At 40.8% G+C, this 16,124-nt stretch overlaps 1 protein-coding gene across 1 annotated transcript in view; it reads right to left on the reverse strand.

Moving 5' to 3' along the window:
* Window positions 1–2,221: 2,221 nt before the first annotated feature.
* Window positions 2,222–16,124, reverse strand: part of EFNB2 (ephrin B2) — a 50,871-nt gene continuing 36,968 nt past the window's right edge. Inside the window, exons 3-5 of the mRNA XM_073664236.1 lie at window positions 8,214–8,306; window positions 7,087–7,194; window positions 2,222–5,826 (exon numbers count right to left, since the gene is read on the reverse strand). Coding sequence (XP_073520337.1) covers window positions 5,444–5,826; window positions 7,087–7,194; window positions 8,214–8,306 — 584 coding nt within the window. The 3' untranslated portion in view covers window positions 2,222–5,443. The remainder of the gene's footprint in view (window positions 5,827–7,086; window positions 7,195–8,213; window positions 8,307–16,124) is intronic.

Below are 16,124 nucleotides of genomic sequence, written 5' to 3' on the forward strand. Positions count from 1 at the left end.
AATCGGCTGCAGTATCGTTTGGCCGACAACAATCTAATGTGTATGGCCAGCCTTACAGTACCAATACCACTAACATTGTTCAGAAATTGTTCAATTGCAAAAATATATGTGCCCACTGTAAACACTTGAGGGTAATTCTCATAATCGTTAACATTGCAAAGAGTTTGTAAAAAGAAGCAGCTTTGCACTTTACCTGTTACTAAAAATTCTTCAGTTCTTAAGACTAGAAGGATTTTCAATTTTAATGTTTTCTGCCCATTATCTAGGTTACTGGCCATTGCTGCAGTCTAGATAGAGCTTGTAAGTGTTGCTCTGAAGCTGGCCAGATCACTGAATCACACTAATCTGCTCATCAGACCAACTTGCTGCCTCATAACAGCATTGGAGAGTGCTCAGTTTGGGTTAGCAAAACCACAATGCCTTTGTCAAACAAGCGGGAGCACACTGTCCATCAGCAAGCAGGAAGCCAAGTGGCTGGGGAGAGGTGCGCTTCTGCAGAAGATCTGAGAACAACCTTTTAACTCCAGTTATTTTGAGATTATAAGATTTAAGATTATAATATTTCTAGATTATAAAAGATTATGAGATTTTTCTTTGAAGAGGCAATTTGCATATTGGAGATTATAAATGAAATTATTTGCACGAGGCCCACCCAAAAATCCCTGTCCTTATGATCAATACGTTATCTCATATGCCCCTAGTTATTAGAAACACGATTGTGCATGTGACCAATAATAGATCTACTGCTATATTGGTATTTGAACTTTAAGATGTGTTTAGACCTATTACCTCTTACAAATGACCACCAATCAGCAACTCGTTTGATAGGCCGTCGTTTAATTTCCTGTTTACACGGGCCGATCACACTACTAACTCACAGTGAACGATCCATAATAGAGCTTTCAGTACACATAGGCGGCCATTTTTCTCAGCAGCTTGAGTCTCGTTTATATAGGACGATGATCCAGCACATCAGATCATTTCACCTGATGATACACTTCTCAAGTTTATACTTCTCTACAATTGTTTTATGTGCCATATTATAGTTTTGAGAATTATAGAATAAAAATATGTATGTGACCCAGAGTCAATCATTTTCTACCTTAAAGGGGTTGTCCAGTACTATTGATAACAGGCCAATGTATTTTTATGTTGAAAATAAGTTTCTTTGTAATTACCTTGCGCTGCTGTTAATGCCTGTGAGCGGCGCTATTGCTGGCCGCTTACAGGCATCACGTGACCCCCGGCTGCAGCCGGCTCTGTCATCTGCTGATGTCACGTCAAGTTCCGGATGCAGCCGGGGGTGACTCTTCTGTGTTCCACAGAACGCAGTGGATTCTGGGCTGTGGGCGGGGTTACACTGCGCATCACACCCAGCATCCACCGCACGCATTCCCTCTACCCATTCATTGGGAAAGCGCAAAGTAACCCCGCCCACAGCCCAGCTTCCATCGCGGGGACCGTGTCACTGATGTCACGCCTCACTTGACGTGACATCAGCGGGGGGTAGCGCCGCTCACAGGCAGTAACAGCAGTGCAAGGTATTTACAAAGAAACTTCTTTTCAACATAAATTACATTGGCCAATTATCAATAGTACTGGACAACCCCTTTAAGCACCAGACAATTGTTTGCCTAGCTGTAAGACAACTAGTTGCAGAAGGAGCCTCCCGCTGCCAGGTCTATTTGAGATCAGATAGAAATAAATAATTACTGAGGATCTTTACAAAACTTGTAATAGACTGTTAATCATTATGAAGGATTTTTGGTCTCTTCTTAAAGTGTTGTCTGGCCTCAGGGTACAAGTCTGCCATGACATTATTTGACTGCATACTTGTGACTCCACAGTGCGTGCTGTGAGGACTCTCCTGTGCCGGGAATGGTGAGTAATTTGACCGCAAGTATACAATTTGCATACTTCTGGCCACATTCTGACTAGACTTGTCTGGCCTCGCTCAATACATTTCCATTGAGTGAGGCCCCACACGTCTAGTTGGCACTTGACCACGTGTATGTAAATCACATACTTGCGGTCATGCACCAGTCGCTGGAGAGTCCTCACAGCATGCAGTGCATGCGCTGTGAGGAGCCACAAGTCTGCAGTCACATAGAGTTTGTTCATCGTGCATTGTTTACATCCTTCAGCTTAAGGTTTAGCATTCCTGTATGAGTGTTCAGCTACATAAGAATATATTAGAAAGAAGAGGCAAATCACAATAATGTCCATAGGAAAAAATATTTTATTTTTTAAGAACAAATTCAGTTTGAAACAGACGTGGAATGTGAAATTTTAGAGTTTTGTTGTCTGGTAGGGAAGGGGCTGAAGGGCTAAATACAATGTGAAACTAAAGCAAAAAGTTGTAAACCTAGGGAAGGCTATCTCGTTTCTTAAAAAAAGGAAACATATTTATAAACTCAGGCATAATACTGTGTTACTTACAAAATTGGACAAAAATTATTTTAAATAAATATTCATGGTACACAATTACGGCACATATATGCAGCAATTTGGCAACCTTTTTTTACCTTTTCTTCCTCATTACAGTGCAAAGGGAAATGACACTGCCTTTAAACAAGCGGTAGCTAAATACATAGCAAAAATTCAATTTTATACAAAACATTTTGCTTAGACTTTGTAAAAAAATCCAACATTGCTCTATGTACACAATCTAGTTAAGAAAATCCATTTTCTGTCTTTTTTTTCCATGTGTAATTTTCTATATTAATATTTAAAAAGGTGAATAAGGCTACGGACACACCCCAAATCCAGATACAGTTCTCCACATATTTACAGCATCTTCACTTTGACATAATGGTGCAAATTCCTAAGTCAGGTGACTAAGGATCATATGATCTCACAAGCAAGGCATTTACAGAAACTAAAAAAAAAAATATATTCCAAACCTGAACCGACTTCTAAACAAAAGGGAACAGATTGAAGATTGTCATTCGGCGTCAGACACAAAACAGACAATAAAAGTAAAATGGTTTGACACTATATGCAGGTTTGTTGCATTTGTGATTTCGAGTTTCACAGCTTGAATTAAAAAGACGGACGTGGTCAATTGGTTAAAAAAATAAAGCGTCCTTTTTATAGCACATAGGATGACTAATAAAAAAAAAAAATATTAAAAAAATAAACGGCATCACGGAAGGAGAAGTTCCCGTCAACTTAGTGAACAATTCTGTGCATCACACTCAATTGCTAGAAACGAAGATTTGTGGCATATGCTAACACTGACCTGCCACCTTGCATTTGTTTAAATGACCACACAACTATTCCTTTGTGCCAATGTAATTTTCAGGTTCGAGAATTAAAAAAATAAAATAAAATAAAATAAAAAGGATCAATCTATCCTTTGACAGTTCTTCGTTGCAGGTGCTCCTTAGAGACTCGAGAACCTTAAAACGTTGTTACTAATTTTTTTTTCTTTCCAATTCAGAGAGCAAAGTGTTACCATAGAAACAGGACTGTGTTGATGATATCTGTTTTGCATAGCACATAAATGTAGGAGAAAGAAGGAGGGAAAAAAACACAGAAAAAAGGGAAGATGGTGACGGGGAGAACGGTAGAAGAAAGGAAAAACTAGATATTGCGCTCTGTAACCTGCTGAAGTCTAGTAACGTTGTTGCATTAAGGCAAAAAGGAAATTCTAATGTCGAGAATGGCTGACAAAACATCTTCTCATCTTTGTTACACGTATGATGCAGTAACACTGATTTCCTGCTTTTTTGGGCTTGAACTTCCTAGTCTGCTCTTGTGTGAGACGCCTTGAGAGGGCTTTGTTATTTTCCTCTTTTTTCTCACTATTGTTATTTTTGGACTACAGTTGTTTTCCATCCCGCCACAGAAGCGGCTTCTGACTCTGTTCTGTAAAGCCAACAGTTAAGCCTAAACTGGATTTCACATCTTCTGGCGGGGCAGGCTGTGCAATATTAAATTATATATTAGTAAAATCTTTTTTTTCTTTTTTTTTTTTTTTTGCTATATATATCCCCTGTGTGCTATACACCTATTAAATAAGTATTTTTTTTTAATTCTTTCCTGTTCTCCATACTAATAATTTATTTTATACCTAAGAACTGTAAAATGTTTGCCACATGTGCTTTTCTTTGAAATAAGAGCACCAGCGAAATGCCATGTCAGCTAAGATTTCTATGCTGCACCCCTCCGGGAAAGTACGACCACAAAGCAAAAGTGTCCAATCGCTCCTTCTGTAAGGGCCAGGTAACGTGGCTTTCTCAAAAAATATACCAATCAGAAAAAAGAACAAAAAAAATTAAAGTGGACATGTGGAATATTTGCTCTGCTGTGACCTCGATGGTCAGATTTGGCTTTCGGCTATTGAAAGCTTTTCCTAGCTGAGGAATATTATGGTCAGTATAGCACCTGAGTCTGCTTCTAAATTCAGTCACAACAGACTAGGAGTTTCATATAACATCCTCTTATTGCCTATATCTCCAACAGTCTAGCCTCATAACCACTTACTATTGGCCTTCTCTACCTGCTTTACCATTCGTCGTGAAGGTATTCTGCAATTCGGCGTACTGCTACTAGACAGACAGAATTCCTTCAGCTGCAGTCTGACTCCACTGCAATTCATTTGCCTCCTTAAAACGAAGATATCAAAGTGCTTTGCTGCCTATAGGTTTCTGTTCCATGCCTTATTTCGGAGGCAGCAGCATTTAACCGCGTTCAGCAGTTTATCCTATGGACTCCTGGACTTGCTGACAGTCTGACTTCTTTTGCTGGAAGGCTCTGTATTAGCAAATACAATTTCCATAATATATTACCCATTCGAGTGTGACTTCGGTAGAAATGGATGGAGCACGAGTCTACAAAGGTTAATGTTCCATTAGTGATATAGGAGGTGGAGTGAAGGAAGTTTGATGTGAAGGATAAGATTCAACCAAGACAGAGAATATGAAACAGTGATGGACTAAAAGCAGAAAATGCGATTTTTTTTTTTTTTTTGTGTTTTCTCATAAGTCTTACACACGCGTCACGGACAAATCCAGTATGCATTGAGAAAGCTAGTCGATGTGAAATCAGAAGATTGCATTTCAAGATAAATATTGTAAAGCATCCTTAAAATGCCTAAAATTAAAAACGTCTGTGATTCTGTCTATAATAACCTGGATTTGTATGCGCTTGGATGCCTGGTGCTCATGGCTTAAAAAGAGGGTGAACATGACCAGGGTATAGCTTTCAGAATGGGTATTTTGTCATAGTCTTCCAGCTCGTAGTAAGCACTTTTCACAGGAACCATCAGATCCTATAAGCTGCGCAGCTCAAAGAGGCATTCTCTGAAGAAAGGTTTTCACTTGTGCCTGGTCCCCAATGCAAGTCCATTTTTATGCATAAGGAATCACCAAAAAAACCCCATCAGGAAGCAATGGACCTTGCTTGTCCTTAATATTGTCATAAGGTACCACCACTATCCTCAGACCTTGTAGTAAATATTTGCTGGACTCTGTGGTGGCATTTCTTGCACAATGTAAACAGGATGTCCATAATCTCCGCTGACCTTTTCATAATGGGGGCAGAAAACACTGTCTGCAGTCCTTAGAGGGATGATAATGTCACTTGGCTCTGAACCATTATTATTGCCACTGCGCTTTGGTGTGGCTAATGTACTAAGGGACAAAGTTGTCGTATGTTGAGGTGAATGCTTTCTGTGTCGTCTTCTGTATTTCAACAAAAGCACCACTAAAGTGATTATGATGACGATGAAGATGATGCACCCTGAAGCAATCCCTGCAAATAAGGCCACCTCGGATCCTATGATACTCGTATGTCCGGAGTTTTTGCCATCTGTGCTAGAACCTAGGGAGAAAGAAAGCCAAACATTAGGATCCTTGAATAAATGAGTTCCTGTTGTATATGGCCGCCATGATCATAATGAATGCTCTACAGAATTCCTACAAAGAACTGGCTCTCATCTGAACTCTGACAAAGCAATTCCCCTTATAGGCAGGGAAATGCAAACGCGATCAATATTAAACAAGACTTTGTGTCTCATAATCTTACTTCTATGCTGATGTTCAACCACATTGTTTCTTTTATGGACATCCATCAACCAAGACAGCCAGACTATATGCTGTGCGTCTCTTCTAGCAATTGCTGGATGTCCTGTTACTATATTACACTATAGAAATCCCCAGAGGGGTTGCCGTAATAGTAGGAAACATTATCTTATTGTACTTCGCTGATTAACCAGTTTAGTGCCTGAGGGAGCTAAAGCCAGGTTCCTGCATCCTGATGCAAGTGACAGCATTCGCTCTAGCCAAGGTCTCAATGCAGAACAAGAAGCCATCTACCCTCATGAAAACCAAAAGTTAATTTGTGCAACACCGTAGAAATATTAATGATTCAGCTTAGGTAATACACAATTAACTAAACAAATGACTGCACATCTGGCAGGCAATAAAAAGTGTCACATTGAACAGTCTGATATTTTGTGCTCTCAGCACATTAGGAATTAATTAGAATAATAAGCACATAGAACATAATGAGCACAATAGGGGATATTATGGATGCGCACATGGTGCGCGACTCCTCCTACTTTTCACATCAGCGGGTCATGCCACACCATACGTTCCAATGATTAGTCACAACACTTCCTTACATATGGCATCGCTGAAGCCATCCTATCGTTCTAATTTATATTACTAAGCAAATAAAATGTAGCCGTAAAATCCCTTTATTATTGCACTTAATCATTAGACAGCAACTTGGACACTGGAAACATTTAGGTTAAAGCAGATCAAAATAGAGGAGTTTATTTTTCACATGTATTAACATGGACTACTTTCTGGATCTGTCTGATCTCTAAATATAGAAATAGAGGCATTCTGGGGGAGTACGATATCCCTGTCTGTACTGTCGATGTTAAAAGCTCCCAATCTCAAAAGTGATCTCTTGCTGGGATAATAGTATGTAACACTAGAATACAGAAGGGTGGAACAATAAAAAAAATTCAGTGTATTCTGACAGACATGCAGAGGAATGACAATAGAAAGCTAGGTAGATAGACGTGGATAGAACAAGAGCAGCTTTAAGCTCGGCGGCGGCACTGAGACTTACTTGCAGGGCTGTTGACAAATGGACTAGTGGTGGAGCTTTTTCCATTTGAGCCAGCCTGTTCATCTGGACGTTTAGATGGATTGGAATTGGAACCTGGAGAGTCAGGATCTAAAGAGATAAAAAAAGGTGTCGTTTTATAACAGAAGAAAGCGTACAGAAATAAAAAAGAATTAAGCAAGAACAAAGGATCAAGAGCAAAAATTTCCCTTTAAGAAATCATACAACGCAAGTTATTTTAGACGCTGAGATCGTACGGCCATCTGCAGAAACTATAGGGATTCTCACAGTTGGCAAGCAAAGCTCGGCAAATGACATTTCAATTTAACAGAGTGAGTTGATTGACTACTAAACCAAGGTCTAATTAGAAATATTATTCATTCTTGACACTTAATCGGTTATCTATATGTGAAGGCACAAAGACGCCTATATAGATTATGTGATAAATAATAAAGTGGCTGAAACAATATTTACCGGAAGCAAAGGGCAAATAAGCATTATTAATATTCATCTATTTAGGTACACGCCTAAAGAGTGGATAAAACACTACAATGTCTGAGGAGAGGTCAGGGCACTTTATATAATACTGTTATACCTAGGAGGAAATACATTCTCAGCTGTATACCTTTATCAGAAAATATATAGATTTTTTTGGTAATTATCATTTTTAGGTCTATGGCCAAATGTCTAAAGGTGCCCAAACACATGAAACAAAAGTCTCTCCCAACTGCCCTTAACATGAACACTGGGCTCGGTACAGAAAAAAGCTGCTGGCACACACCTCTGGGGGTACTTTATCGCCTCTGAGGACAAAGAGGAACTGACATTTTAGCTTAAATAGTCTGAGCCCTTCTCTCCCCAAAATCACCTGGGGTACGGGGTCAAGAGGCTCCTATACACATTAGAAGGTTGACTGGCTATCCAAAATCCAGCAGGTTTGTCCAGCTTTAATGTGTATGGGGGTCCTAAAGAAGGATATACAACATTTACATAGAATGTTTTTTTAGCATGCAGGTTTTTAAACAAAACGTAGGCTTAGAGAGTCCATCCTAGAGAGACCAGATCTCAAGATGGGATGAAAGAAAAAGTTGCATCAACTACAAGTTAAAACTCACACAGAAGTGTCTCACCTTGACCAACTTTCATAAGGATCTTCATGGCTTTAGTTACACATACACCTCCTTGCTGGTTATTCATACCTTCTAAAGAGCCATTCGATGTAGCTGCAGAGAAACAGGTAATAAAATGGTTAAAACAAATTCTATATTGTATACATTGCACAGATGCATGGTCTGTTAGTTGTCTACAGTCCACTGCAAACTAATGACCATTTGATCCCAGAGTCACAAAGCACTGTAAATTCTAATCTGGGGGAATTGAAGGCTTCCACCTGGAATTGCTGATTTAAAGTGTTTTCCCACATTTGTGCCATTTATTATATTGTGTAAATAAGATCAGGAAATTGCATGGATGGTGTAATGTATCAGGTAATTGTTGCCATTAAGAATAGCTAGCTGGCTCCTGTCACACCAATCACAGAACATTTCATCATATGATCTTGTTTTCAAAACAACATATAGGATATAGGATTTTGATTAACACAATCGGTCAGGTTCTTATGGCCACAAGGGCCTATGTTACACATCAAAGGGCTTTTAGCAAACTAAAAAATGTGGTCAACTTTACTTTTTTTTTTTTTAAGGTAAAGCTGGCCTCAGAAGTGTTTATTTTTTTACTATTGGCCATCAGTTCAGGATATCCCATAAACATGAATGTTTGGCTTTATGTTGCATGTTTTTTCAATATAGAGAATATAAACGAGCTTATCTGAATGGCTGGACATAATCAAATGGGTTGGTCACTACTAGGACAGCCCTTAAATACTATATTTACCTTTGCATAATAAAAATAACCTATACATTGGGTCTCCGGAAGTTCGCGTGATATTGTTATGCCTCGGGAGCCCGTCAGCTAATCGGTTACTCTTATTTAATTCAGATGAACCTTGGACGTCTGAGCGTTGCAGCCCATTAGCGGCTGCTGATTTGCTGCAGGGCTCACTGGGCATAACAATGTAACGTGGGCCTCGTGAGACTCGGACCCAACATCCCTGAATTGCAGCTGGCACAGCGGGAGAGTATAAGGTGCTTTTATTTTACAAGGGGAATACAGTATTTAAGAAGGGGTTGTCCGATGGTCAACCCCTTTAAGCATACTCTTTGGTTCCCTGAAAATTGGTCAAACATGAGTCTGACATGGCCAACTGATCAGCTAATGGTTATGGGAGTGCCCCCAAAGACAGATGTTTGGAAAGATCATCAGCGGCTCCAAGTATAATTTACTAGAACTAGTCTTGCTCATCACTACCAGCCTATATCTGATAGTGACATGTCTGGTTTCTGAATAGAACTGTAATTTGTATTTTTCACACACACAATACTTTGGCTCTAGGAGGACGCTTACTCCGCATCCACTAATTGTCCAGACACTCCATTGTATGAGTACAACATGCTTGTACCACCCATCCATCTATTGTACACATGACGCTACCTCTCACAATGCCTATAAATCTCTCTTTACCTAGTGTATATGTGCACTTTCATGTACAACAAACAAGTCACATAGGATTTGCTTTTTTTCATTAACACAGTCATTCCAACGTCTCCCTCTAAAACCCTCTCATCAAATTTATTCTTATTCCAAGCCCTTCTTTAACGAAAGGAAAAAAAAGCGATAGTAATCTAATCTATGAGTACATCTGACAGCGTGACACTAGAACACAAGGCTCACAAAATAATGGAGACATAGTTTTTTTTTTTAGCGGAAACAAAAATCAATAGCAAGCAGCAGCCCTAGACATAAATCAAATGTGTCTTTGATAAAAAGTGGGGTTTTTTTACAACCTATTTGCCGATGTACTGGCAGGCAAGATAGAGGAGAAATAGGTGCGGAGAAAGTAAAAGCCGAGCTGGAGCTATGCTGAAGCAGTTTTTTTAATTGTAAGGAAAGCTGCAGGGTGCCCTGTCCTTTGTCAGCCACAAAATGTATTTACTATTGAAAAGAGTCTTGCATCTTGTGTAAAGCTGTCAATCGCGGATTATATTGGAAGACGTTGACTGGCTAGCTAGTGTGCGGCACGGGAGGAGTTAATACAACACAACATTTTGTAACAAAATGGAACACACCTATAGCATAGCTGATTATAGAAGCGTCAGGATCTAATTCCAGCTAGGAGCCTCATGTAATAGAATGCCAACATAAATCTGACTCAAGGAAGCATTTCTCTATTTGAAAAGAATTCGGCTTCAGAATTAGAAACCGCAGCTCCTGCTAAGCCGTTTTGTCATATTAGTGCATGTTACTTTTGTATTACTACTATTATTTAATTTTTAATGCAGCATTTCATGAGGCCCTTTGTGTCAAGTAATTTTGCATGTCACAGTCTTTTTTTTTTTTTGCAAGATCTCTTGGAGGTTCCGAAAATAGCTCTGGGTACTGCAAAGCTCATCCTCGAAATGAAGCGTTATCTGGTCGCATAGCAAAAGGCCAAAGCCACATTACACCCTTAATTAAAACTGACTACTTGTAACAACCTCTGTAGGGAAATTCAGAACACCAGCAATTTGGATGAATTCCTTTGCTTCCTATTCAAGGCACAATAAAGGCTTTTTATTAAGCAAACACATGAAATGACTGGAAGGCCTTTCTGATATTGAAGGGGTATTCTCTGTGGCCATTTTGTATTCTAAGCAGATGACAATGACATTTAAAGCAAACTCTTTAAATCGAATAGTCAAATCACCATAGAAACCAAAGAGAGCAGCTATCAGGCGACCATATTTACATTTCAGACATTATAATGTTAATAAAAGGTATCAAGAGTCACGCCAGAACATTCCAACAGGATTAGCTTTGCCTCCGGCGCTACGAAAACATTGCATTTTATTTGGGCTTTATTCAGTAAAAATGTTACTTTGCTTTCTAGCTCATTTTATTTCCCAAATCTGTCTGAAGAGGGAATGCAAGTCCATGTCCCTGAGGTCTAAATGAAGTTCTAATTCAGAATAGCTTTGAAAGTGCTTGTTCACCTTTTATAGGTTTTATAACGTCACATCAGACACATTGTACTAGTTCTGGGTTACATGTGGCTGCATTATAGCTCACAGCAGGACTCACAGATCTAATGGTCCTCATAGGAAACAGTCTACAAATGATACGTCCATAAGCAGTAGGATAGATGAAGCGGCATTCCCATCTCACTATGGTACGCCCTCACTTCATGACTGGTGGAGAACCAACCACTGGGATCCCAGTGGAACTTGACAGGGTATGCCCTCACTTCATGGCTTATGAAGATCAAATCCCTGAGATCCCAGTACATCTCGCCAGGATATGCCGTCACATCATGGTTGGTGGAAATCCAACCACTGGGATCCCAGGGGATCTCACCAGGATATGCCCTCACTTCATGGCTGATGGAGATCAAACCACTGAGATCCTAGTGGATCTCGCCAGGATATGCCTTCACATGGTTGATGGAAATCCAACCACTGCCATTGGGATCCTGGAGACTTGCCAGGATATGCCTTCACTTCATGGATATTGGAGATCTAACCACTGGGATCCCAGCGGATCTCACCAGGATATGCCGTCACATCATGGCTGGTGGAGATCCAACCACTGATATCTCAGCGGATCTTGAGAATAATGGTGCTACAAGATGTCTACAGAGCCTTCAGTCCTAGGACTGGTGGAGATCCCTGTGTATCTTACCAGGATATACCCTCACATCATGGTTGGTGAAAATCCAACCACTGGAATCACAGTGGATCTCACCAACATTTTGCATGAATTCATGGTTGGTAGAAATCTAAACACTGGGATCTCAGCAGATCTAAATAATAATGGTGCTACAAGATCACTGCAGGGTCTGCAGTCCCAGGATAATTGGAAATCCCAGAAGTTTATTAGCATCAAACCATAAAGTAAAAGATTACCCTAGTGACGGGATACCCTTTTAATTATATCACTTTATGAAAATATTAAAAAAGGATGTAACACCAAGATCACAACCAAGTAGTAGATCAGATTCAGCAGCTAACCTTCCCCCTCCTAGAGTCAGGTTTGTGAATTTTGAGAAGAAATATTTGTTTGAATTGTTCAGAAACCATTTTACATGCTCTTATACTGTACTTTTATTGGATTTTGTTACAATTTAGATGTTTGAAAAATGTGTCAAATGTTTCAGAGAGCTCATTTAAAGCAGAAATGAATTAGTCATTTGCGTTGATGCAGCAGCCTTCGCTTAGGAACGTCAGACCTAAATGGATCTTGAGAATACCCATATTAATTCTTCAATGACGGATATATCACAGTGCACTCTCAATAGCTTTTACCTCATTCAAAGAAAGAAAAAAAAGAAGAAAGCTCTAATAACTCAACACATTAGGAAGAGATTTGGCCAATTTGTGCTATGGTTTCAGTGGATTGGGTTTTTGTCTCCATAATAAAATCACAACATTAATTTCCTGCCATTTAAAAGGGAATTAATATTCCCGACTTCTTGTTTTTACAAATGCAATAGCCAAAAAACTTAAAGAGCGGAGGCAAAATGGAATGTGCAATTTCTAGTGCCCGAGGCTGAAAGCTGTTCCTACTTTAAGAGCATTTGCTCCAATTATTTTATCATTTTCTCTTGGCTTTTGTTGTCCAAGGAACAAAGTGCTACTGAATTTTTAATTTATGATGCATGGTGTGAATGTTAACATGAGAAATGTAAGATCTCCTTCTTAATAAAGGTAACGATGCCTAATGTTCTCATTAGGTTTCTCTTTAAGGGCCATATTATGGTGTGAATATAAAATATGTGTGTGATATGTTTTTTCCCAGTTGAGAACCTTTGTATGTTTAGTTTAGTCTCGGTTTCTGGGCTGTAATATTCTATAGAAAGTCTAGATAAATTATCTGATTGCACTTGAGAAGGACGTTGAACTTCCGGGCAATTACTTATAGTGTGTTGCTCGGCCTGTCACAGACTGGTTACCAGTTCTACAACAGGTGTGTTGCTCTTGCTAACATATGGCACAGCTTGGCTACTTGTCATACATACCCCCCGCTGACAATGAGAAGGTGAGTGCTTCACCGTTTGCTGTACATTTGGCACATCAACTTTGATGCCAATACTTTTTGTCCCCAGCATGACATGGGTAAGCAACAGATCAAACAACTAGAATAAGACACTAGCTATTTGTTGGGCCAATGCTCAGACAAAAGAGGCCCTTATATGTCTTGGGCAGGAGTGGTAAGGTTTGCCTATACATTATTGCAATATGAGCAGAAATAATTTTAACTGTGTTGAAGGATCGCAAGCACCATTAGCAGATGTCCGTGTTTCCTCGGTTTGGTTTCCACTAGACCAAAAAGAAACAAAAAAACAACTGTATCTCAGTAAATTTCAGGTACCACAATACTTCACTTTTATGGAAATTCTTAGCTGGTTGTATTTTATCTGTAAACTTTGGCTTGAAAAAAGGCTTTAACTGGCTGAAAAGTTGCCACATCTTGTTGTTGCCAGTGTCGGACTGGGGTGCTAAGGGCCCACCAGTAACCAAGTCCAGGGCCCCACTTTTCAACTACATGCAAATGTAACATTATCTTCAATCACAAATTTATATTACAATGAACTGGGTAGATTGAATAAGATATTGCCTTTGTATACTTTGTGATTCAAGTATATTGTGCCAAGTACTGCTCATATAAGAGGGTGGTGGCCCAATCTTGCACAAGGGCCCACCAGGATTCTCCTGTGAGCCAGTCCAAGCCTGGTTGTTGCTATGTATTTTTTATAGGATGGAACAAAAGCTACGTTTTTTCCATTTAAGTGAAGTAGTCTGGTGCCTCGGATTTCTTGAGATACAATGTGTTATTTTCTTGGAAACAAAGTCTACAATGTCTTAAGAAAATGTGACACCAAAAGGAATCATGACTCCAAGCAGATACTCAAAGGTTATCCAACCAATATGCCTCTGGAATATTAAAGCTGTCTAGACATTTTCAGTATGGGCTTGTCCATACATCAGTATCTGACCCACAAAACAAAGCATGTGTTCTGTTGATCAATGTCTTCTGTATGATCATAGAGGTATCCTCCATGCCATTAGGCATATAATTGCTAGGTGGATGGGCAATGGCATGGAAAGCAATGGATGCCAACCTGACACTTTCCTATCTCTTTCCATTTGGAATACATGGCTCATTTCTGATGACTATTTACTGTATCTGTCTTTATATCCGTTCCATTTAGTGTTAGAAATGCTAACTCAAATTGAAAAGCCATTGAATCAGCAGCTAAAACAGAAGCAGCAGGCACAATCTGTTTCTGGCTATGATTTTTATACAGTCCCCATGGAAGGGAAGTAATATTACATTTTAATATGTCTTCATTTGATCGTTATTACCCTGCCTCCCAGGAGACTAAGCTGCTGCATAGATCTTGGCTGATTTTGGCCTATCAAGACAGTAACACTGCACTAATCACACAGAGCACTGAGCTGGCTGGCTTTTTACTTCTACATACATTTTCACTGATGTGGGCTGAAGAGAATGCAGCGATAACAGCCAAACCCCATCCTCGGCAATAGACCATTGTATCATAGATAGCTGAAGACAGAGTATCTGTTTTCTAATTACGTCTATAATGTCGTTTTTCCTTCATTCTGCTCGCGCTATGTGGTAATTTAATCATAGTGCGAGATGAATTACCTGAGAGTTTTTAAAGCCTAGTTAAACGAATATTCATTTCTCTAGTCATATCCATTTGGGCTTTGCAAGAGACGGATGTAAGTGTAATAAATGTAGCACCCCGAGGACTCGGCTGCTACAGGGGTATTGCACCTCACTCCAGAGGTGTGGTATTCCACTCCCGGGTAAGGATGGAGTGTGGGACTGAGCTCAGACAGCTGCATGCACTACACTCATCCCATTTCCGGGGGACAGAACTACGGTACTCCCACCAGTTAGATGTGCAGGTACGACAGCGTCTGTCCCTGGCTGGAGTGGGAGGGGGGTGGAACATCCCAGTAGTGTAGGGGCAGATAGGGGGAGTACTCTGGGTAAAGCTAGGAGCTCATTGGGTGCTAGTCACCTGGGCTCACACATAGAGGGAGTATATATGGTGGGCACCATCTTAGAATAGGGTCTTTGGTCGAGTTCAGTCTGAGGAGGAGCAGAGCAGAGGAGCTCAGCCAGGAGGGCTGACAGGGAGCTGTAGCTCCGGCTGGGCCCAGCTCCAGGGCCAAGCCTGCAGTGAAGAGAGAGGAGGAAGAAAGGCCCAGAGAAGCAGAGACAGAGGGAACCCTAAGATCCCAGAATTAAGCCAAAAGGGTGAAGGGTTGGCAGAAAAGGGCACCGGATCCCAAGCTGGCAGAGGCAGAAGTAACCCTTAACCAGGAACCGGAGGTCGTGGGCAAGCTTTGCCACGACCCTCACCATATCCACCAGGAAGGCACACCACGAGTAGGGCCAGGGAAGCCAGAGAAGGTTCAACCACCAAGAGGCCCGAGGGAGCCGGACAAAGGTGGATCCCTGGTGGGGACGGCCAGGAGAAAGAGAGTGAGAGGGAAGCTCAGGACCACGCTCCGGAACTGCCTGGGGGTTAGCCGAGTCCCGCACCTGGTGGACGCAGCACGGCTCGGGTGGTCACTCAAGGCCAGAGTGACTAAAGCAACATCAGTGAGTAAAAACCCTGAAACTGCATCTCACGTCTCTGCCTCTCCTTCCTGCATCATCACAACCCCCATCATCTACACCTGCTGCCCTGAGGCCATACCCCTCCCGTTGGGGGTTATACCACCACGCTGCACATCCTTATACAACTGGCCTCAGTGGACTGTTCTGCAGCGGCGGCTTCAAAGCCGCACTCAACGGGTGGCGTAGTCGATCAAGTTAACATCTACTGCCATAGACTGCCACTTAGTTTGACTCCCTGGGCACGGACCGGGTCACGGCCACAAGGACTACTACCCCCCATCTGATCCGGCTCC

The sequence above is a fragment of the Phyllobates terribilis genome, unplaced genomic scaffold, assembly GCF_046119375.1.
Source record: "Phyllobates terribilis strain yellow unplaced genomic scaffold, ASM4611937v1 Scaffold_2__4_contigs__length_985480577, whole genome shotgun sequence".
Taxonomy (NCBI): Eukaryota; Metazoa; Chordata; class Amphibia; order Anura; family Dendrobatidae; genus Phyllobates; species Phyllobates terribilis.